Genomic DNA, 23,396 nt, shown 5'->3' with positions numbered 1-23,396 from the left:
CACTGCAGGTAGTATGTGTAAATCAACTGTGGTAAACTTCCCTCTATTTTACCCGCATCCCAGATCTCTGATCAAATATGGACCAAAATTCAGTCACTGCATGTCTATTTCTCACCTTAAACGTTTTCAGCAATATTTTAGCTTACAGTTTAACTGTAATTTGAGACTATTTGTTACCAGCCGGCTGCCATATTGCTCCTTGTGGAAAAACAGCAAAGCTCGCATTACTTCACCCTCAAGCAGGAGTTTTTATTGGCGCAGTGCATTCTGGTAGTTGTAGTTTTTCTATATTTTGAGCCAAAGCAAATGTTTTATGTAAAGACCACCTTTCCAGCAGTGAAATACGTCTTTAAGGTCTGAGAGGGGAGCCGGCTGACCTCTGGTCTGGTGGTTAAAGAAAGCTGTTACTCCCTGAGAGCTTTTTCCTGCCCTTTTAACCTCTTTTTTTCAAAACAACAGATGCTTTTCAGGCTCATTAGTGTGGTAAAGGTGTCTAAAGAGTTGCAGTTAGCAGTACCTGATGGAGATCTGTTTACCCCTCAGGCCTGCGTACACACACATACAGACTCCACTTTATACAAGGGGCTGCCATGCAGAGGTTCAGTTAATAGAAAACAGTTAACTCTATAAATAATTCAGTTCACTTTATGTGAACATGATTTTGTGTGGCTCTGTGTGCATTTACATGTGCAGGTGTGTTATTCTCATATGAGTCATATGGATTATTTCAGACACACACACACACACACACACACACACACACACACACACACACACACACACACACACACACACACACACACACACACACAGATGCTATCATGTGGTGCTAAGCACCCACCACAGTGATGCCTCCACCGAGCATATTTTCTGCCAGCAGATCAGCACATGAAACAGCTTAGCACTCTGTTGTTTGGCTTGTTTTACAAGTGAATTTTAGCCAGCGTTTGGGCTCAGAGCGTCAGATACTTAGAGGACACTTTACACCTTTGGTTCATAAAACTGTGGGTGGAAGTAGAAATAACAAGTGGTCTCTGCTAATGGGAAAACAGAAATCAGGTGTTTTTTTCTGATTTGAGGAGCTATTTGAGACTGATAAGGCAACTTTTTCTTTATGGTACAGTGTGTGAACAGCTGTATAAATGAGACTTGGATCACAAAGCACAAGTTGTGTCAGTTTGTGAACAGATGTTTGATATAGTTTTGCTGTAGTCTGATGTGCGTTATGCCAAACTCACTTCTTTGGATAAAAAAGAGACACAAATAAAGCAGTGCCACGGTGATTAGTCCACATACATTTTAGGAATGGGACGATTTATGATTTACTAATATTATTTATCGTAGGTTGCGATAAAAAATACTCACAATAAGTTGATGGTGGTGAATTTCCATTATTTGGAGTAATCATGAATATTATGTCCAGCAGCACCCACAGAAGCTGCTGGACAACCAACAGTAAAAGTGACTGCATGCACCAACCTCATGCAAATGATCTCTTTGGAATATTTCATATTGAAATATATGATGCCATTTCAGACAGTTGAAAAGCCTGGCTTTTTAAGATTGTTTGTTTTCCACTAAAAAGAATATCTACTTAAAAAAAGATGTGTAGAAATATTTGTTTCTTAAAGATGCTGCATGTAACTCTAGGGAAAGATAGTTTATTGTTGAGTCTCATTCTCAGGTTGTCAAATACCAGCACTTTGGGTTGGTGGTTTGGCCCCATAACAAACCCAAAGCGCCGGTATCTGATGACCTGAGAATGAGACCCCACAGTTAGCTATTATTTTTCAGCACTGCATACAGCACCTTTGACAAAATGTAAAGTAAAGAGATTCCAGTATGTTTAGGTGAGATTTTAAGAGTTTTTAGCATATTTTCCTGATTATTGGGATAGTGTCGTGAATAGCAATTTTTTTTGGTCAGGATAACAGTGACAAATTCTCATATCGTCTCATGCCTTTAAACACATATCAAATTCCTGATTGGCAGCAGCTCAGGGGAGCCTGACCTTGTTTGTGAACTTAGAGAGAAACAGAAATTTTAAAAAAAGAACAGACGCAAGGGGTTAAAGAGGAGGAAAAGATGGGAGAGATAGAAAGTTAAATGCAAATACACACTTGAGCTTCCAGTGGCTGTGATCCAGCTGAACAGGTCATGAACTGATGGTGGGTCTTAATAGGGCTGGAATATAACCCCCCCCTCTACACACGCACACACACACACACACACACACACACACACACACACACACACACACACACACACGAATGGAGAGAGGATGAAAGTGAACGAGGCTTGCTCGGGGGCTTTATTAAAGTGAGTTCAGATTTATGTTTCCTCGGGCAGTTTTTAATGCAGCCGAGGCAGTTTCAAATTTTTACCCCCTACTGCAACCCGCTGCTGAGACACATCCACTATATCCTGAACATTTCTACCTCACGTTGCCTCTTTAACAAGCCTCTACTTCTCTCCTCCCCTCTGAAACCCCAACATAAACACAACACAACATAAACACAAGAATACAAACACATGCCAAGCTGTGCACACACGCACACACACACACACACACGTAGTTTGTAGAAGCAATAACAGATGACCTGTCTTTTTTCCCAGCAGCCCCTCTGTTCAGGAAGTGAGCTGATGTAATGGGGTTCGATGATGTTGATGATGGGGATGTGATGAGTTGGTTACACGAGCTAGCAGGATGGATAGCCTGTGCATGTGCGTGTGTTTATACTGTAAGGTCGTTATCGAAGCCTGAGTTCACCACATGCAGATTTTCACCAGTTTTATCAGTTTCTTTGGGTTCTTTACGAGGCTGTGTGTTGGATATATTTTTTACATTGTTGTCATATATCTGTCAGTTCAGTGTATAGCAAGTTTTATGGGGATGTGACGCGTGTTTACTAGTTACAGGAAGCCAGCGGCAGGATACAGGTTTTATAGCCTGCTACACTAAACTACAACAGGACTCACTCATTATCAGATGCTTCACAAACACACACACACACACACACACACACACACAGACACAGACACAGACACACATACATATAGAAACATATGGCATTGCTTTGGCCCCATCAGGAGTTTAGAGAAAAAGAGTTCCTTCCTTCTTCAAGTAAAACCTGATCTTAAGGTAACACTAAAGCTTGGAATGTGTCATCTGTCAAAGTTTTATGTCTTTTCTCGCTCCCCTGCTGTGAAACATGTGTACTTACTGTACTCTGGCTTGTAAGGTTAAAGGAAGGTGGAGTGAGGAAAGTCTATGCTGGATGGTAGTCGGCGTCTCAGGCGATGTTTCCATTGCGTAACAGGTCACAGTTACAGAAACAGTTGGAGACTGTGCAGAAGTTGTAGCTGTTTCATCTCACTAATGGGCACGTAACAGAGATGTGCCACAGTAAACTGTAAGCATATGTGAGCAGCACAAAAACATTTTATTTGTCTGCAGTTGCAGATGGATTTTCAGTGTTTTTTTTCAGATTATTTTAAATTGAAGGAGATAATATGTTTTATGACAGGATCACTTGGGCATATGTTTTGAATTTATAGTGTATGTTCTGTATATCTGTGGGATTCAAACATTGCACAAGTGCTTTTGAGAGTATGGATTTCTCCTGTTACAGATACTATATACTAATATACTGAACTTATACCCCCCACACACATAAAAATACAAAAGCACAAAATACAACAAAGAATTCTTTCTCAATACTAGGTGGTAATGTGACAGGGGGAATCTCATGGAGAAAAGCTATTATATTTCCCTCTACATCAGCGATACTCAACTTGCTTTGCTTGGGGACCACTTTCAGAGAACACTTCCCCAGAGGTCGTGAGCCAGTCGCAGCAGCACCTCTGTTTGGCAATTTAGGGGATCCCGCCTTAGTTCTTTTTTTTTTTTTTTTAAAGAAAAGCCCAATTTTGTGCTTTTTATGCACTCTTGCACTGTAATTACTTTCAAAGTATGAGTGAATCAATAGCTTTGCAATTATGGTGTCTATTATGACCTGTAAATTTCAGATGGAGGGCAGAAGGTAATGAATCCATAAACTGCATCTAAAAGAGGAACATGACAACATAAAAGGTTTGGATGAGCCTGCAGACAGCACTTATCATCAGAAAATTGAAACTCTTGTAAGGTTTAAAAAATGGTTGGTGGGCCACCCAGCATCCGATCAAGAGCTGATTGTGTTGATCGAATGCATTTCTATACCTCATGTAATGCATTTTGACTTTACTCTTTTGTTAGAAGATGCTTTACGGATAAAAATCCTTAGCTTTGCAAGCTTTAAATGAACAGATAATGTTATTGTATGTGTCATTAATTAAACTCATTGTATTCTTGCTGTGAGCTTTATAAGTGGAAGGATTCATTTAAATGTTAACCTCCATATATTTTAGATACAATGGCAGATGCATTGTCAGTGTCGAACATTTTAGCAATATATAGGTGCAGTTATATTTTTGCAGTATGACTCTTTCTTCAACTAACATTGAAGTGCCTTATGGTAGCTCCTCCAATGTAATCTGTTAGAGTGAACCTGTAAGCCATATGCAGACTTCATTGTCCAATATGGTCTTTATAAGATTTCGAAATGACATAAAAAATAACACTGACATGCAGGGAATATACTAAGACTTGAAATGTTTATTCATACCTCACTCACCATTCATCCAGTCATGTTATGCAAAATAGATTTATGTACAATATACATTCAGTTTCACCTTTTCAAAAGAGCAACAAAAGCAATTTACAGTATAATACAAGGCAACTTAGTTCAGAGAAGATTAGATTGTGTAAACATTGTCCTCAGTTTCTTTTATCAAAGAAAAAAAATGTAAATCTCACACTGCAAATATAACAGCTTTACGTATCAAAAAAGAAGACACATATATTACCCTAAAATTAAATGACAACAAAAAAACTAACAAAGCATAACTCAAATTATGAAACTCATATGAATGTAAACATTTTGATGAGTACTATTTGAAAATGCAAGTTCTTAAAATGCTTGAAAAGCTTTCACAAATTCAGGAAAAATATGCAAATGAAATAACATATTGCTAAAACTGTTAAGTTTTGAAGCTCTTGAGTTGCTGGTTGTCCATGCTTGAGATGAAAGCAAGTACAGCAGTTTTAAGTCACACAGATATTTTGTACATCAGAAGTTGTGCTCTCCATTACAACACATTACAAACATGTTAGTATGTTATCTTTGCTATTAATTGCAATTGGAATAGATAACAGTCAATCTCCAACTTCTAATAATTGTACCTGTAATACAGCAAATGTAGTAGTGTAAAAAGTATTTTATAATGTTATTGTTTAAAAGCTGTTTGCATTGATAATTGTTTAACTGCACTTGCCATTTCTGCAGAAATCTAGTTCGAAAGAGAGAAAATACATCATTGCTCTCAAAACTGCATCACTACAGTTACAAGATAATCTCATGTAATTGTCTGTGACCTTTTGTTTTCCTCTCCTCTGCGGCTGTCGGCTGATTACTCTGTTTACTGGCTCAGAACCCGTTCACTTTAACAATAGACACTTTGTTGTTCTTGCAGTCTAATTGAGTCTTTGGTAAATGCAGCACTTTTCCGGCTGCAATACAAGTTTTCTATGCTGAATGTACATCTGTCTCTGTGTGCGTGTGTGCGTGTGTTTTATGGCCTCAGTTTAACAGGTTATGTTACAAACATAAATTTTCTCACAGTATTGGCTTTCTCTCATTTAAAGTTCATTGCAGCATTCGGGTTCATGATAGTAACGATGGTGATGAAGGAAAAAACAGTCATGATAATAATGTAATAATTAAAACATTTAACTACTGGGAACAAAGATGATAAAAGCAGTTGTAAGTTGCTCTCTTCAGTTTCGGCATGGAAGCTTTTCACAATACTGCTGATATTCACAATAATGGTGATGATGTGAATTTCCACCACGATGAGTGCGAATCTATTAGTTGATGAACTGAGCACCACCATGTGGCACCATCTCCGTTACTCCCCAAGCCACCATGTTCCCCCTCTTCTCACAGCCCTGACCTTCCTGCAAAGCCAGCTGGGAAATCTCCTCCTCTGACAGCACCCTGTCCCACATGTTCACTCCAGTCATCTTCCCTGCAAACGCCATCTTAGGATCGAACCCTTCCTCAAACCCTGCCATGTTGCTGCTTGGAGACTGAGGGCAGCAGCCGTTCCTCTCCTGCCCCAGCTGGAGTGAGCCTCCATCGGGTAAGACGTGTCCCTCTGCCACTCCGGGTGTGGACGCCACCTTTTTCCCACCTGCCCACAGGGACGCCAGCCCCTGCTCAGATGACCAAGCCCCGCACAAGTGGATCCACTCTGATGTGCCTCCTGGATTCACCACACCCCGTGCCTCCACCAGGTGAGCCTCTCCTCCGATGGTGAAGAGCGCAGAGGTGTGACCGAGCAGCAGCTGGATCTCATATGGGTTGCGGCGGGTGCCATAGGAGAACAGCACGGTTTTGTTGGAGACAGCGGTCGGCTTCACCCACATGCAGACAGTGAAGGAGGAAACGGAGAGAGGGACACCTGGAATGACAGAGGTGTAGATTCGACGGGAACGCATAGGGAAGAGCAATGCCATCTCGCAACCTAAAAAGGAAGAACACACGATAATGTTCAATGTCAATAAATAAGAAGGGTCATTTCATATGCAGTGCATATGGTTTATAAGGTCATAAATCATGGGAAGATTCTTCCTATCCCATAAACGAACTTTTGGGGCATAAAAAAAAAAAACAGAGAAACTGCATGGAGGTATTTATTTGAATCCTTTTGAGCAAGGCTTTTCTGGGCAATTTATTCTCCATCACATGTGTGTAAATGTATGTTGTGTTGAGGAGCTCTGTTGGAGGTATTGAAGTATTGAGTACGTGTGTCTTTGTGTGTGTGCACAAATGCTACACACACTGAATTCATGATGTAGAGAGGTCTTGCTTTTCAGCCCAATCGGCTTCTTTTCTTTTGTGTTTTTCACCACTGTCCTTTGAGTTTTCTCTTTATCATTTTTCATCTCCATTTCTCTCTCTAGATCCCAATTATTGATGTTACGTTTGTCTCAGGTTTCTGCCACTCAAAAAATAATGGCAAAAAAAACATTTTGAACATGCTGTGTGTGTGTGTGTGTGTGTGTGTGTGTGTGTGTGTGTGTGTGTGTGTGTGTGTGTGTGTGTGTGTGTGTGTGTGTGTATATTCATGATGGCTTCCATCTGGTTCTGCTTTCCCAGGGTGCTTTGGTGTGGTTTTTTGTGGCGACCGGCTAACGATTACACCTCCCTCTGCTCTGTATGTAGGCCAGATTTATATTTCGGGACTGTAAAAGTGTGTGTGTATGTGTGTGTGTGAGCATGCATGGGATGAGTAATATAGCACATCCTGTTTTTACAGGTGTTATTTCATTAATTCAAGGAAATGTAAGTCATATCACTGACTTTGTGGGACTAAAGTCAGTCCAAGTTTATGTACTCACACTTACTCATTTAATCTCTAAGTTACATGTTTTTAAGCAGTTTAATTCAAGGATGGACAGTAAACCCCAGTAGTAGCACTGTTAATGGAAACCATATGCTGTGGTGTCTTGAATCTGGGAATAATTTGTGTTCACTGTCAGCCCAACAGGAGTTCTGTATTATCCTTATCTTTTCATGCCTGTATTGGCTCCTACAGTATTGTTATCTTTAAACATCTAAAAGTCTCTTAAGATATCTGTCAGTGGAAATAGCTCTTGGCAGAGTTTAGATTGACGGATGAAGACCCACTCTGCCTGAGCTGCAAGTTTGACCCAGAGTATTTTTTCTTGTGTGATGACTCAAAAAATGTGTATATAATAAATGTTAAACAAGCAGAAATAAGAAGCAGTAAGTGAGCATTGTACGACTGACCCCGTACCTGTCCACTAAACCCTCTTGTCTGTGTTTGACATGACTGTATGGACTCAGACTGATGTTAATAAGTGAAGGAAAAGGATAGGTTGCTACTTGAGGATGACAACACGCCTGGAGACATTCAGTATAAGTGGAAAAGGTATTTGGGACAAATACAAGCTACATGTTGTTGGATGTTCAAAAGCAAGGCCCAACAGGGAGGGGGGTCTCATTCTTTTACTTGAAGCTTGACCTGAATGTGTCAGTGGTTGTTTTGGTGGTGAAACTGAAGACAAATACAAAGAAAACAGGAAACAACAGGTAAAGACAGACAAATATACTGCAGATGGGATAATGGATATCTCACCTGCGGGTAGGTATCTTTGCCTCGATGACCTCAGCACCTCCCCCAGTTCCACCCTTGTCTGTTGAAGCGCAACCAGCACTCCATCTAAAGCCACCACTTGTGATGTGACCTCTTGCTCCCGGAGCCCTGCCCCTCCGCTGCCTGAAAGCTGGGATTCTGTCTTTGCATTCAACCCCATCCCAGATCCTGGACTGCTGAAGCAGCTGTTCTCCAGCTTGGTGAATCGGGAAGCTTGTGTTCGTGCTGCAGAGAGGAGCTGCTGCAGCATCGCCTCCAGGTGATTTGAATTCCCGACAGAATTCCCAGCAGCGGCAGAAGTCTGATCTTTGGCTCTCAGGCGCTCCAGAGTTTCTCTGAGGCGAGCCTCCAGCTGCAGGGCCATCCTCCTTCCTGCTGTCTCCACTGCAACCCCACAGGAACCACCGTACTGGGCTACAAACCTGACCAAAAGGACAAATGTAAAAGATTTAAACCATTCCAACTGAAGAGCTTCAGTCCTCACCAGCCATATTGCACTAGAATTTGGCCTGAAACCAATCTTTATTCCCAATTCACTTGTGAAACCATTGATATTTAAAGGAACTGGTTTTAAGTCGTAATTTGTTCTGGAGATCTCTATAATGGTAACGTGAATGTATTTGTATTTGAGTGATTGTTTAAGAGGAAAATCGACACATTATTTAATAATGAAAAAATCATTAGCCACGGCCCTAATACTAAGTACCTGCATGGCTCAAGCATAGCAGTACTTGTAGAACCTGTTTACACTTGGTTTTAATATGTGTCTTTGGGTCATCATATTACAGGCGAACAGTCAATACAGATCACAGTTTACACCTGTGTCTATCGTGCGTTTCCAAAGTGTCAGCTGACTAGTTGCGTTCAGAATACTGTCAATGTCGTGTAATTTTTATGACCGTAACTACACAAAGCCCTGTTCAGATGTTCAACCAACCTGAGCATTTCTCCGCGCAGTGACCCCATCTCCACCTTGATGATGTCATCTGCATACTGAAGCAGCATGTTCTCCCTCATCTGACTGTTTTCCAGCATGGAGAATATTTTGTCCCATTTGGTCAGGTCCGGAGAACTGCAGGGGGCTGGACTCGGTGTGGCTGGATAGATAGATGGATGGATGATTAAAACATAAAGTTAGGATTGTCAACAGACGATTAAGTAATTGGGGTTTCTGCAGAATGTAGAGGAGGATTTCGTCTAACAAAGAGCAGTATTCTGACACTGGGCCCCCCTCAGACACAGCTTAGACAACTGCACTCCCCTAACATTTTAATGTCAAATATACCCATGACTGTATAGACAACTATCACTGAATTGATTTGATGCTGAAAAAAACCTTAAAAACATGATGATTCTTCATCTTCCCTCTCCCATGCCCCCCTGTGGATGGGGATAGGTAACATTTCTACTTAAAAATTCCAGGATTTAAATCCCTCAAGCACTCTGTCATCATGTTCATATTGTGCTCTTAAAAAATGACAGCAATGGAGAAGTGACTTCATTGTGGAGTTATTGTGAGTTATTTACCAGATACTATGGCAGGTGTTGCTTCAGAGAGAGCTAGCGGGAGATATATTTAAATTTTATCAGATGTGCCGAGCTGAACATGCTATGATTTCTCTAGTTTTGACAGCAACTTTGGGACCATCATTGTAAGAAGAAAGATGGAAAAGGGAAAAGTCTGCTGGAAGGGCAAACCACTGTTGTATAATTTAGCCCTATTTAATCACAAAGATAGTGGACATTGATAGTTGAAGAAGAGGTAAAATGAGGAGCTCAAGTGGTACACCAAACAGGAAGTGAGGTTTTCAGGGGAGGGATAAGAGGAAAGACAGGACAATCGACTCATAAACCACTTTGCTTTTCCGTCAACATCATCTGGCTCCCTGCTTGAAAGAGGAGGAAGAAGGAAGGAAAAGGAAAGTTTCTTATTACGCTGACAAGGAAAGGAAAGGGCAGCTGAGAGTAGACTGAGAGACGTAAAGCAAAGCCAGGCGACTAAGAATATGTGTCACATGTTGTTCTGATTAACATTTGAGCCACTCAAACTCTGTTTAAAACCTGCAGACATATTCTAGAGGGGCACTATCACAAGAGTGCGGGATTTATTTTGGCTGCCCGTCCCCAAGGTTCAAAGTAAATTGGACAGAAGGTTCATGCACTCTGTGCAGGTCTGTCAGAGGTTTATAGTGGATTTTGATGGATCTGGGGGTAAGTAGAGTGTAAAATGACCTTAGACATTAGCTCTGAGCCTTTTGGTACTTTTGACCTCCTGAGTTTGAAGGCTTATGTAATCAATCCTACAATTTATGCCCTATTTATAATTGATTACTGCTCAATTTTCTTAGAGAGATTACCAAAAAATCAGCTGTTCTTTCATGGATGAATCACATGTAATTGTGTGACTTAACTCTTTAAGACGCTCTTGCAGGAATAAATCTACTGTATATTTAAATGTACATTCAACAAATGAAGTAGAATTAAAACCTGTACCCTCCTTTTGCCATCAATATGGGTTTACTTAGCTACATGTTTTAGCCTGTCATTCATTTTAAAATGAACTGTGTCGTGACCTCTCTCACATTGCCCTCATTAATTTAAATTCCAACCACAGATTCAGAGGCATGAGCAGGTCAAACGCAATGATCTGTGTCTTCCTACAGGCCTTTCCTTTCTCCCACACCTGCATACAAACTATCTTTAACACACGTGACTTTTTCTTACCATTCCAGAAAGCCCATTATGAAATATTTTGTTTCATGCTTCCACCTTTTCTTGATTTGGCAGGCAGTAGCGATTTTTTCTTTAGTGTCTTAATTCATGCGCTCGTATATTACTATTCTCAGTCATTTGTCCAAGCCACTTTCATTTTCCCCTTCAATCAGGTGTAATCACATTGCGGCCCGTGCCCAGAGCAAAGTTTCCTGCCTGTTAACTGCTCTTGCTGCAATTATACCTCTTGCCAGGTTTAAAACAACAAACAAATACAAAATGCATTGCACATGCACACACACTCACGTTTTCCCTTTCATGTACGCACATGTAACACATTCTTTTCTCTCACAAACAGGGATGCTTTCCAAAACAGCTGAGAGAAGAGTTTCAAAATTATAGTGTTTCTGCAATTTGGTGGCCAGTCATTCATGCTGTAATATGTGTCCGTCCCGGTCGGCTGCTGAAAAAGCCCTCTAGTTTCTTGGCTCAGCATATTCTTTGATGCTGCTTGTCTCATACGCAAACTCTGTCCCTGCCTACAGACTGTGTACCCTATGTGCTGTGATGCTTGTTTTATCTTTCTATAAGCTGCATTTTAAGCAACTCCAGCTGGCTTTTTTTTTCTCTTTTTCTACAACATGTGAAGTGGCAATAGTATAACTGAACCCCCATCTCTCAGTTTGTCTTCTCTCCATCATCCAATTTTAATATTTTTTATTGTTGTACTTCTTAAATCATATTGACTTTTTGGCACTTTCTGTCACTTTTAAAGCTCTGCTTGTACAGTTTATTTGATTCCTAGGGCATCATTTTTAGTCTAAGAAGCATGTCCAATGTTGCTTCTGTAGTGAGTATTAACAGAGACTGATCATCACCTCTCACACAACCTCATACATTAATCCGCAAATCAAATACAGGAAATCAATTTCACGCTCCAGAATTGAATTAAATTTCAGCCTCGTCCATCTGAGAATCTTTATCCAGTACATGCACACACCGTTTAACACTTACGTTCTGCTGTATCTCCATCTGGGATTTCATTGTAGTAACTTGTGTCAGCGTAGTTGACCTCAATATCATCCTCATAGGCGAGAACCAGTAACACGCAGGCCGACAGTACACACACGGCCTGGGGGAGCCTCCACCGGGACATGCTGCTGCTGCTGCTGACCGAGTTTGTTAGAGAGTGAGAATGAATGAGGCCGACTGAGTGTGTCCACTAAGTTTCAGGGCTACCTGCTGGTCTGTGTGTCTCTGTATGTGTGTGTTCAGATTGGCTGTGAGGCTCTCAGTGTGTCTCACTTTCTACAGTGCTACAGGTCCACCACTCTCTTTTTCAACCCCTCACTCTCTCAAACAGTATTTGTCCCTCCTCCCCATAATGACTCCCCACCTCTCCTTCTCCTCTCTCTCTCTCTCTTTCCCTCTCTCTCCCTGTCTCTCTCTCCCTCATTCTTTCTCATTAAATGCTGAGCAATCCTTTGGCAGGAAGCCCGGCAGTGTAGAGTACTTCAACCAGAGAGAGGGGCTGCTTGCTATACACACTCTCTCTCTCTCTCACACACACACACACGTTCATATTACTATACATCGCTTAGGAGAACTTTTCATTTATTAACTACTTATCTACAAACTTGATGTGCAGAACATAACCTGCGACGCTGCATACTTACTCTTAAAGGATACATTTGGTTTATTACAACTTGGGTCAAGTGAACACAAAAATGTTGAGATCTGGGAACACGGTGACATCCAGAAACACAAACATTCATATGATCAAACAGGTTGTAATCAGATCATCATTTTAGCCCGACTATTGGAGCCACTTTTCTTTTCAGGTAAACCCAAAGTGAGTGCATCCAAAATATTAGTTATCCCTCACTACACAAGAAAACTTTGTGTTCGTTCACAACTGTGGCTAGTCAAAGTTGCACCAGGACACCTGCAAAATGTGATTTAAAATGTGTTTACAGTTTGAATAATTCTTTTATCATTTGACTTTAAGCTCTCCTCCTTAAGTTTCTGATCGTTGTGATCACAAGACTGTTTGTAATTCTTGCCCCATGTGACTTTTTAACAGTGTTGTCTCCAAATTTACAACATGCAAGTTGTGATAATCTAGGCTACATGAGAACATTACATTATGTGTTAATTTGGGAAGTTTTACCGATCAAAGTAAATACCCCTAACCCACGCATGAGGATGTGAGAGGCTGAATGATCTTTTTTTTTTTTAGCATGCAACGCTTCCTCCATCCTCTTGCAAGCAATGCTTTAAAAATACTTTTTTTGAAATGGACCCCAGATCTCAACTTTTTTTTAATGACTATAATATCATCATCATCAAAAAAAAAAAAAAAAAAACAAAAAAAACAATAGCCTCCAAATAAAAAAATAAGATCTGACTGCAAATGAACTGGAATAAATTCCTCAACACAAAAACTAATTGTTATATCAACTAGAAACCCAAGCTCTTACTCCAATTTGTCTATGATCCATATTCTTTCCCATCTTTATCTTTGACAAAGGAATAACATATGGGCATAGTTCCCCTTCAAACCCTCTTATTACACAAAATTACAGTCATACACTTGAGGATTATTCTTTGAGAAAATTAGGAAATGTTTTAAAATTTATCTAAATTTCCGTCCTTGTGAAAACATGCGGCTCTCACAAGTGAAGAAATGTAAAAGTGTCGCTCCAGCCTGTGAGTGAGGCGGTGAGTAATGCATCGTTGGAGGTAGCCTGTATGTCGTAATCAGATATAACTGCAGCCCCTGCGACTCACAGAGAGAAAGAGAGAGAGGGGAAAATGGAAGGGGGAGGAAAGAGCGAGCAAAAGCTTTCCTGATTTTTGCCCCATGCAGAGACAGTGTGTGTGTATGCATGTGTGTATGTGTGGGTGTTTTAGGGGAAGTTTGAATGGAACCCAGACATTAGGGGTTTCTAAATGGGTTTATTGTTCTCCTGCTTTGCGATGTTTATTTATTTATTTGTTGGCCTCACTGTGTGCGTTTTGTGTGTATACACGGTTTGTGCATTTCTATATTGTGGGTGTATATATTCTTGTGTGTATGCATGTGTTGGAAATAATGACTTCCTCATGGGATTTTAGGATTTTCCCCGTCTCCCGTTCTTATCCTGCTCCCCCTCCCTCCATCTCTCAGTCTGCCTGATCTCTCTTTCATTGTGTCTGTTTTCTCTCTTTCAAATACCAACTGAAACCCACACTTGTTCACTTGTTATCTGTTGTGGAACAGCCTTTTCATTCAGACAGCTGTGCAGAGAGAGAAAGTTGCCTGAGGAAGCAAAAGCTGTTTCATTTCGCTCTCTATTACCACTTGATAAAACACAATTGTGGTTGAACCTGTTGCCAGTTCATTAAAGCTTTTACGTTTTTTTTAAAAGAAAGTGTGAAATCTAGCACCTCATTTTGCAGGATTTTATTTTCCAATGCACCTGTCTACTAGGTGTGCTTTGAACAATTTTCTTTTGAAGATTGCTGCTGTTTGGTGTGTCCGCTTCAGTAAGTGCTGTGTTTTATGTTTTGCTCAGCAGCTGCAGTTATGTGCTTTAAACTGTCCTCCCCCTAAAAATGGCCATATACATGTGTATATTGTCTTTATCACAGATGATGACCATTTTGGGGTTAGGACAGTCTGAAACACAGCTCGCAAGCAGTTTATACGACCCATATTTAAACTTATTGTTCGTAACTATGACAGGATCAAAGGAGGAAGTCAGGTGATGTGGTAAAAAGAACAGCAAAGTCGGTGTGGAGGAGGTCAGGGTGCGCGGGTGGGTCAAACAAACACAGAACTTTCACACACGAAAGTGCTGTTTATGTCTTGTTGAAACCAAAAGTCCCGCATAGACCCATTTTTGTCCTTTTTTAGTGGTGACTAGGATCTTCAGAGGTAAATAGAAAGTCTACAATATATGCCACAATGAAACGGTATGCATCTGTAAACTGAACTTGAAAATTAATCTGAGATGCAGCTTTGTGCACCGTGTCAAGTTTTTCTAGTCCTAAGTTTGTGATAAACATGGTGTTTTGGTCATGTGCCTATTCAAACTGAAAACAAACTGAAAACTGAGTTGATACTATTTGCTACAACACAAGAATCAATAAAAACGGTAAAAACAATCCATCCAGAATACATATCAAGATCCCAAGAGATTAAGGAACAACGTAGAAGAATAAAAAACCTTTGACATTTTATTTTTTTTTGTAACAATAACTTTTTTCAGCAATTTGATGGCATCTACTGCCATTTTGGATTTTGCTCAGAAATTGCTCCAAAAGTCTGCAGAGTCATCTCTGCCTATGGGCCTGTGTGGTTGCTGGCCACCACCTGGAGGTATAAAGTTAAGAAGGGTATATGCCTTATCATATGTAGACGTAAACACATATTATATGCTTAAAGACTGAGATTAAAAAAAAGAAACAGCAAGCACACGTGCGTTTATGCACAGTAGTTACTGTATGTGCATGTGTGTAAACGTTACCATGTTCTGCCTCATGACTGCGACCTGAGGTTGGAATCAAGCCAACTGGAAACACATCATACATGTTTCTCTTATAGACGCGTACAGAAATAACTTCAATGTGTAAGTGTACATTATGTGTGTTTGTGTCTTGTGCGTTGAGTATGTGCTCTTGGATAGATGTGCCTTATACTGAAGAAATTATGATAAAATGTCATTTTCCAGGGGAATGCAATTTATAGGATCAGATGTATAGCTATCTTGCCGGACTCTAAACCTTTTTTCATGATTCACCTGAGAAAATGCCATTATTGTCAAAATTAAGACAAATATTTTATGTTCAGATAATAATGTTTGTCTGTGCTCTTCACAAAAGTAATGTACCAGAATTCATATGTAGTCTTTGTAGTCATAAGCCAGTACTTATGACTAGTATATAGTATATAACCTACATAATTATCACATGATGAATGTGCTAACAGGAATAAAGAAGGAAGTAATATAAAGAGTGAAAATCCTCAGAAGGCTGCAGGTTGGTTTGGTGGATTGGTCAAGCAAACACAGGACTTCACCCCAGAGAACTGGTGTGTGTGGTGTCCTATGTGAAACAAAGTGAACTTTAAGGTATGATGTTATGTTATATATGTATGTAAATTTACATTAAGTATGTTGCATGATTCTTTTCCTAAACCTGACTTATGTGCCTTTGCTTTTCTAAACCTAACCTGCATAACTTTATGTTAAGTTCATAATGTGGCAATGTCTGACCATGATTCCTTTCCTAAACCTAAGTGGTAGGGGCACTAATGTGTTGGGTGCTAACTTGTTAGCTATCATACAAACTGTTGTATGTGCATTTTCATAAGATATCATGTGAACTGACATACAAAGGTATCATATCTGGTTACACATTAACTGTTGGGGAAAGGGCTTTAGTGTCACAGAGACAGATACAGTATATAAATGACACGACATAAATGAGATATCATATCATATGACACCAAGCACACAAATGTGTTAACTACACCTCCAGCTGCAATTATTACTGCTGACTCAGCATTAGTGAAAGACATGCTAATTAATGTATCTTTCTGGGGCTCATCATTGCCTGAAAACATCACTAATGAGTATTTTTAGTAACAATATAGGATGAAGAGGAAGTTCCAGTCAGAGAGGACAGGACATTTTGTCTTTCACACACCGTCAGAGAGTCTGTACGGATTAAGTTATCTAGGTGAAAGGGGAGGATGGTCATAGAGTTTAAACTTTGCAGGAGAGACTGTCCGTGTGTGTATCTATGAAATGCACTTGCGTGCAACTGGTCTACTGTTATGGTTTTCACTTTATGATTTAGATATGAAATATTTTTTATGCATGAAACATTTTGACAGTTTCTCCCACCTTCACCCACCTCAGTTTATTTGAGCTGTGTGATATACGACTTTCAGGGCATACATACAAGGAATAAGTGTTGGAAGCTACAGAAAACACGCCAAAGTCGTAAAGCTATCCAAAAGCATCCCTCTGGATATAATTTGTGCTGATCTCTGCATTTTTGTCTCGCACAATAGCCCCCCTTGCATAAGACTTCAGTGTCTTTTGGCAGGTTATGTGCATTGCTGGATATTAATGGGATGTTCCATTCTTTGTCTAAAATAGATCAGCAATGAGCAATTGATTAATCAGCTGGAAAGAAATTCTGCAAAAATTTAAATAACTGAGTAGTTGTTGGAGCAGCTTTTCAAGCAAAAATGGCAAAAGAAATCACTACTTCCAGCCTCTTACATGTGTAATATTTTGTGTAAGGTTATTGGCTTTAATGACAGTGTCGGTCCATTGGTCAGTCTGTCGGTCAGTCTGTCCCTGCACCTTTCTCATCCAGAATTAAAAATCTCAAATATTACATTACCACAAACTTTTACACATTCATGGTTCCTAAAATTGATGACATCCCCACCGGCCTGAGCTCTTCTTTGTGTTTAGTGCTACCATGGTAACATTGTATTGTATAAATATTGTATCTTCTTAGCAACAGCATGTTAGCATAAATGTCTCTTCCCTCCTTTTGTTACTTTTTAAAGATTGATCGATTACTTTGGAAAATAATTGGTATATGACTTCATAATAAAAAGTAATCCATAGTTGGAGCCCAAGTCTTGAGCCAAAAATTGCTCCAGAGCTTCCACACCAAAGGCAGGTAAAGTGGTGAAAATATTGTAGGTGAAAATATGTAGGTGGCTAAAACTAACCAATTGGGGCAGCACTTGCTGAACACAGTTACATTTTATGGATGTGATTCAGAGGTTTTCCAAATGGAAGTTATTGTAAAAAAGACATTGTAATTTGCTCTTTAAGCCATGCATTATATAGACTGTTTCACTGAAATTGGATTGCTCCAGGTAACAGTGTGGGTCCATGTTTACTTCCTGTGTTGTCAGATTTGAAAGGGTATGTAGAAGGAAACAGGGCTGGGTTTTATGGAAGTGTGAAACACCTTGTTATTGCTCTTAAGTCATGCACAGTATGTACTATCCTTTATCTCAAGAGTCTCTCAGAGTTTGAGGGCTAAAATTATTTTCCCTAACATGTAAAACAGAGTCAAATAAATTACACCTCTTTAGATCTCAGAAAGTTATTGATTTAGATACACTGGTCCCAGCAGTGATACCGATACCTTCAGTTTATGGTTTTATCATTGCTATGGGATATAATGGCTTTTTACTGCTATGTCACAGCACAAATGCAGAAAATCATTTTTCCCATGACTCAGACTGTTTTAGTGTCCTCTTAGGTAAAAATATGGCCAATAGCTGTATTTAAGTATTTTTTTATACAAAGTATCTTTCCAGAATTGGTAATGTATTTTTGTGACTCACCTTGGAATTCTAATATGACATTTGGGAAACAGCACAGCAGAAAAAAAGCCACCGCGTCCTCTCCTGCCTCCTCACATGAATTTAACAATAGTTTTAGTTCATCAGGAAAATGTCTGAGGGGCTGTTCAAAAATGTCGCCTTTGTGTGCTAAAGAACCAAAGGCCATCACAGGATATTTTATTGACGTTTGTAAGTCATGATGATAGATTGGGTGTATGCTGGAATGAAGGTATGAAGGTCAGATACTGTACACCAGTGTTCCTCATCCTGTGGCCGGTGGGCCAAATCTCGTGATGGATAGGATGCTAAGTGACCCAGATGACCATTTTCTTATTGACAATGAAAATAAACTGATTCACAATGAGAACTTTTGTTGTTTTTTGGCTGATGCATAAAAAATCAGCACAAAAACTGACTGGGGTTGGTTCCCCTTGACAGAAGTAGTGAGTGAGGACAGCAAACGTCAAAAGGTTGAAAACAGGCCATTCATTTATTATATATACTTGCCCCCTTGGTCTCCTTCAATTTTGCAAAAGTGGCGCCCAGACAAAGCAAGTTGAGTATCCCTGCTGTAAACACACAAACACACATGAACACACAGGATAATCTAAGGAGACACAGTAGGAGTCAAATAAGGTGGTTTCCCAAAATAAAATATCGGTCAATGAATGAAGCTAATCAATAATCAAAAGAGTTTTTTTGTGTTTCTCATGTGCAGTCTGTGTGTTTAGATGTTGGTGAATGTGCTCTACCAGGTACACTCTATAAATCCTCTTCAGTGTGTTTTTGTGCAGACTCTTGTCTCCTCCTGCCTTTTAACATTCCAGTGAAAAGACCTGTAAAAGCTACAACCTCAACTTTATGGTTATTACTCGTTCTCTCTTTCTGTACATGTACTGTATCTGTCTCATTTTATGGTGATTTGTGTCCTAAGTGTAGAGCTGGGTGTGTCAATGATGTTATACGGTGTAATCTAGGATTAAAGGGAAGTGAAAGAGACATAAAAGGAGCCACAACTTTCTTCTAAATACTTCTGTGCGCTCTTCTTCCCTCCTCTGCCTCCACACAGAACAGTACAGAACAGTCAGTCCTACACGATGAAGCCTGTGGTTAAAGTGATTTACAGATGTGAATCACCTCTTGGAACCATTTATTTAGGTTCCTGCTGTATCATTTTATTAGACATGACAAAAGTTCGCCAGTGTTTGAAATGTTATGGAACAGATGTTCATAATAATAACATATGATAAAAACTGTTATTTTGCTTGAGGATATCAATGTTTGAGGCACTTGCTGTCACTACTTAAATTTAATTTTATCACGTGGTTTTTCAAGTGGTTTATTGATTCGTCATTTTAACCCTCTGCTGATCCCTTAGCTTTTCATGTTGGAGTTTGTTTATAGTACTTGCAAAACGAGTGGCATTCACATCAGCCTCAGCTGTACTCTGTAAATAGCAAATTAGAAAATGTTAGCATACTCACATGCTAAAATAAGATCGTCAATACAAATAACAGCATTAGCATGTCAGCAATTCTTCTTGGTACAGCATTTTTTTGACATGAATAAACTTTTACAAAAAATGGAGATTGGAAATAAAACAATAAATTGGACAAAATGGTTAGAATTAGGTGAATAACGTTGCTGCACCAGGACATGGAGCTTGCTTTTCAGCAGGTGGACTTTGTGGAGTAATGAGAATGTGGCAAGTTAGCATTTGGGGTAAAAATTGATTAATAAGACAAAAATACCCTATTCCTCTACCATCTGCTTCTGTTTCCTCTGTTTCCTGTTTTCTGTTTAGTCCAACATCAATATATAAAGTTCCTCCAATCTTATCTAATTAAACATAACATGGACCTCAGCCTGAAACCTTTTCGTTCAAGCTGAAATATATCGACATATGGTATACATATAAAAGAGTTCATTATATTAGGAGATCTACAAGACATTTGATCTCTCGACATTTACTTTATTCACTTTCTTTTTTCTCCTTGGAAGTGAAGTTTTGTCTTTTGGGTTCAGGACAGCCCTTCTTGTTTTTGCTCTGTTTGTGTTTTTTGGCATTGATAAAATCTGATTAACCACCCTGCATTCTCTTTAAATATCAGTCTAATGCTTTGTATTTCTGTCCTTGTCAGACCATTTAAATTAGGCAGCATCTGTTCCATAAACATTTATTCTGTACAAGTTTTATATCAAGCTCCAGAGTGTTGCTGTGGTTAAACATTAATATCACAATATCCCTTGTTGTCTAGTGTTTGGTTCACTGTAGGACACAGAAGCCATTGTTTGAAATCTTGAAATGTCACCAATAATGAACCTACCATTTGGAAACAAGAGCCTTTGTTCAGAGATGTGAATCACTTAAAGATGTTTCATACGTGAGTCAAAGGCTGTTGGGTAATACCGTGGGTTTGTTGGGCTGTCTGACTTACAAATGCCTTCATGTCCAGTCGTGCGTCAGCACTGACTTTTTTTCCTGCATCATTGAGAGAATATTGACAACAAATGGAGAAAGTTATATTTACAGAACACAGATGTTTTATAATGTGTGTTTTCTGAGGAAAATAACAGTTGGGGGTTACAGTGGTGTTACAGTGCAGCTACACCATAAAAAAGATGCAATTTGGTTCTGATTTTCATACTTTTGGCCTTCAGATCTTATGTTAGAAATACAATTATTGTTAGCTAGTTAATTGTTACTAGATCTGGGAATGTGGCAGCATTGATAACAAGCAAATTGTTATAGTATTAGGTACATCCACCTAAAACTAAGGCATTGTGATACAACAGTTCTGTAATGTTACAGTTTAATGCAAATGGTACAGAGATGCGTTTCTGTTATTCAGACGACCTTCACTGATATCAATCATAGACACATCTATCAGTGGACAGTAAAGCAAAAGTCTGGAATTTTTGAGTATCATTTTAGTCAAATTTAATATAGAATTTCTTCTATTTTGGCCATTTTATGGACCAGAAAACCTCAACATCACTCTAACAACAATTTCTTCCAGATAACTGGCAATTGATATCAATTGTGGATATATGTTAAATCAGGAAACATGTTTATGTCTGTAGTCATCTGTAACTGCAGGATTTAAAGACACAGTGGTCTGACCAATATGACATTTATGCTGTCATTTTATGTACTGTGTAGCTTTTTAATGACACATTTAAAAAAACTGTATTTGTAGTTTTTCAATAAAACTACAAACCTCTATACACATATGCATGTGCACATGTAAAAGGTCTAATGACAATAACTGCTCTTCTTAACTGAATCAAGAAGAGGAAAAAAAGAGGGGCTGAAGTGATGTATAGCGTAAAAGGTTGCCAAATTTGTAAAATTTCCCCTCGTTTTTTCAGAGAAAATTGTATTTTCTGTGGTTCCAAGTGTTTTATTTTTAACGAGCCTTTTAACATCAAAATGGTGGGTAGCAAGTTTGTAATTGGCCTACTGAAACCTGCTCTGTCTCTTTCTGGCAGGTAACCACATGCTGTTACGAGTGCTACCGTCAGTCTACCCGAAACAACCAGATACCATCCACTGTCACCTAGGCAACCTAACAGCAATGATGTCACAGCTGGAGTCCCCAGAGCAACAACATCTGATCAGACTCATTCAAATTATTGCTGAGCAACATCCACTTGTGAGTGTTTGTGTTTGTTATTATCATTATTATTTTTATTTTTTTCCTGTTGAAATATTGGAAATTAAGCACCATACACTGTGGATAAATCAAACTATTTATTGTTGAAACTGTTATTGTTATTTCAGTAGTAGTATTAGTAGTATTTTTTTAATAGTAGTATTTTATTCAGTCATCATACATAATACAATAAACACAAACTGCATCGCAAGTATAAACAAAAAACAACAGTCTGTGTATGATGTAGTGACTGAACAGGCTTTTGCAGAAGCAAAATACTTATATATGCCTAATTTTCAAGTAAAGTAAATTATCCCACTTAAACCACTGACACTTAACCAGTGATGAAAACGCAAATTATATTTAATCGTATTTTTTTAATTTTGTTGTTGGCACAATCTTTGTCAGCTGTGGAATAAGTGTTTCAAGAAGCCAAGTAACACCCAAAATACTGTGAGCAGCCTTCCAGCTGTGTTTTATACTATTATCTAAAGGATAATGAGATAGTTAACACATTACACTTTGGTGTTACCTAAAACAAAACCCTATCCAACCAAATCAGAACTCTATGGTTATGGCATATGTTTACATTTAACTTGGCTTTAGCTTACAGTGAAGTATATGTGTGCCTTTTTTTTTATTTCTGCCCATGAGTCAAGCTTAATCAGACCTTTTACCGTTTGACTTCGCCATATCCTGTAATGAGCTCATGTCGAAATGTTGAAAAAAGCCATTGGGACATAGTTAGAAGTGAGTAAATGGAACAATGCACGTGCACTGCACATTTTTAAGCCGGAATTCCCTTAATCCTGCATATTTTGAAGCAGGGCTGCGGATGCTCAACATGAGGGGAAAGTACCACATACCAGCAAACACAGCACATGGTGGTAAAACATGGATAGTCTCACTCACACGTTAAGCACTAAAGAAAAAAACAGCCATCTGGAGTTATTCTGATCTCCACCCCCCGCACAGACACACAAAATATTTCAGTTGTAGCTGCATTCATCACAGAAGTTTTCTGCAACCTAATATTCACTTTCTGGATGTAACTGATTAAAAATCACAATGACATGCAACTTTAAAGTTTACAGAGACAAGCACCTTCATATTAATATGATTTCTCAGAAAAAGTGACTCATAAAATAGCAGCAGGAGGGTTGACAATGGTTGGTCTGATCCAGTCCAGTTTGACCAGTCCTGATAATGAGGAGGAACTGTTTGCTGACTCAGTTTGTCCCCACAGTGCTATAGTCAAGCTTTGTTTTTTGTTAGTCACCGGTCGTATCATCTCACTCCAAGTTTAATCACCTCATCTCCAGCCGTTATTAATGACACATCAAGCCTCTGTTTGTTAATGGTGGTCCCCAAACAATGAC

The 23,396-nt window shown here is 39.2% G+C and overlaps 2 protein-coding genes across 4 annotated transcripts in view; one reads left to right on the top strand and one right to left on the bottom strand.

The window, feature by feature from the left end:
- Positions 1-23,396, top strand: part of veph1 (ventricular zone expressed PH domain-containing 1) — a 102,258-nt gene that overhangs the window by 22,689 nt on the left and 56,173 nt on the right. For all 3 annotated transcript variants that reach the window (XM_088078780.1, XM_088078781.1, XM_088078779.1), the window contains exon 5: positions 21,854-22,017. In XM_088078780.1, coding sequence (XP_087934906.1) covers positions 21,854-22,017 — 164 coding nt within the window. The remainder of the gene's footprint in view (positions 1-21,853; positions 22,018-23,396) is intronic.
- Positions 4,638-12,340, bottom strand: ptx3a (pentraxin 3, long a). The gene is made up of 4 exons (XM_042487368.2): positions 12,010-12,340; positions 9,221-9,380; positions 8,266-8,705; positions 4,638-6,627 (listed from the first exon to the last, which is right to left on the bottom strand). The coding sequence occupies exons 1-4, from the start codon at positions 12,149-12,151 to the stop codon at positions 5,969-5,971; spliced, it is 1,401 nt and encodes a 466-aa protein (XP_042343302.2). The 5' UTR covers positions 12,152-12,340; the 3' UTR covers positions 4,638-5,968.

The sequence above is a fragment of the Plectropomus leopardus genome, chromosome 6 (assembly GCF_026936395.1).
Source record: "Plectropomus leopardus strain MGB_pleo_1.0 chromosome 6, ASM2693639v1, whole genome shotgun sequence".
In the NCBI taxonomy this organism is placed as follows: domain Eukaryota; kingdom Metazoa; phylum Chordata; class Actinopteri; order Perciformes; family Serranidae; genus Plectropomus; species Plectropomus leopardus.
Note: the sequence above shows the minus strand (reverse complement) of the source record. Positions and strands in the feature narration are given on the sequence as shown.

Excerpts from the sequence above, each read along its gene's own strand:
- ptx3a (XM_042487368.2), bottom strand. The coding sequence starts at position 12,151 with ATGTCCCGGTGGAGGCTCCCCCAGGCCGTGTGTGTACTGTCGGCCTGC. Across the intron at positions 8,706-9,220 it reads CTGCGCGGAGAAATGCTCAG|GTTTGTAGCCCAGTACGGTG; the intron begins GTTGGTTGAACA and ends CCTTTTGGTCAG. Across the intron at positions 6,628-8,265 it reads GCAAAGATACCTACCCGCAG|GTTGCGAGATGGCATTGCTC; the intron begins GTGAGATATCCA and ends CTTCCTTTTTAG.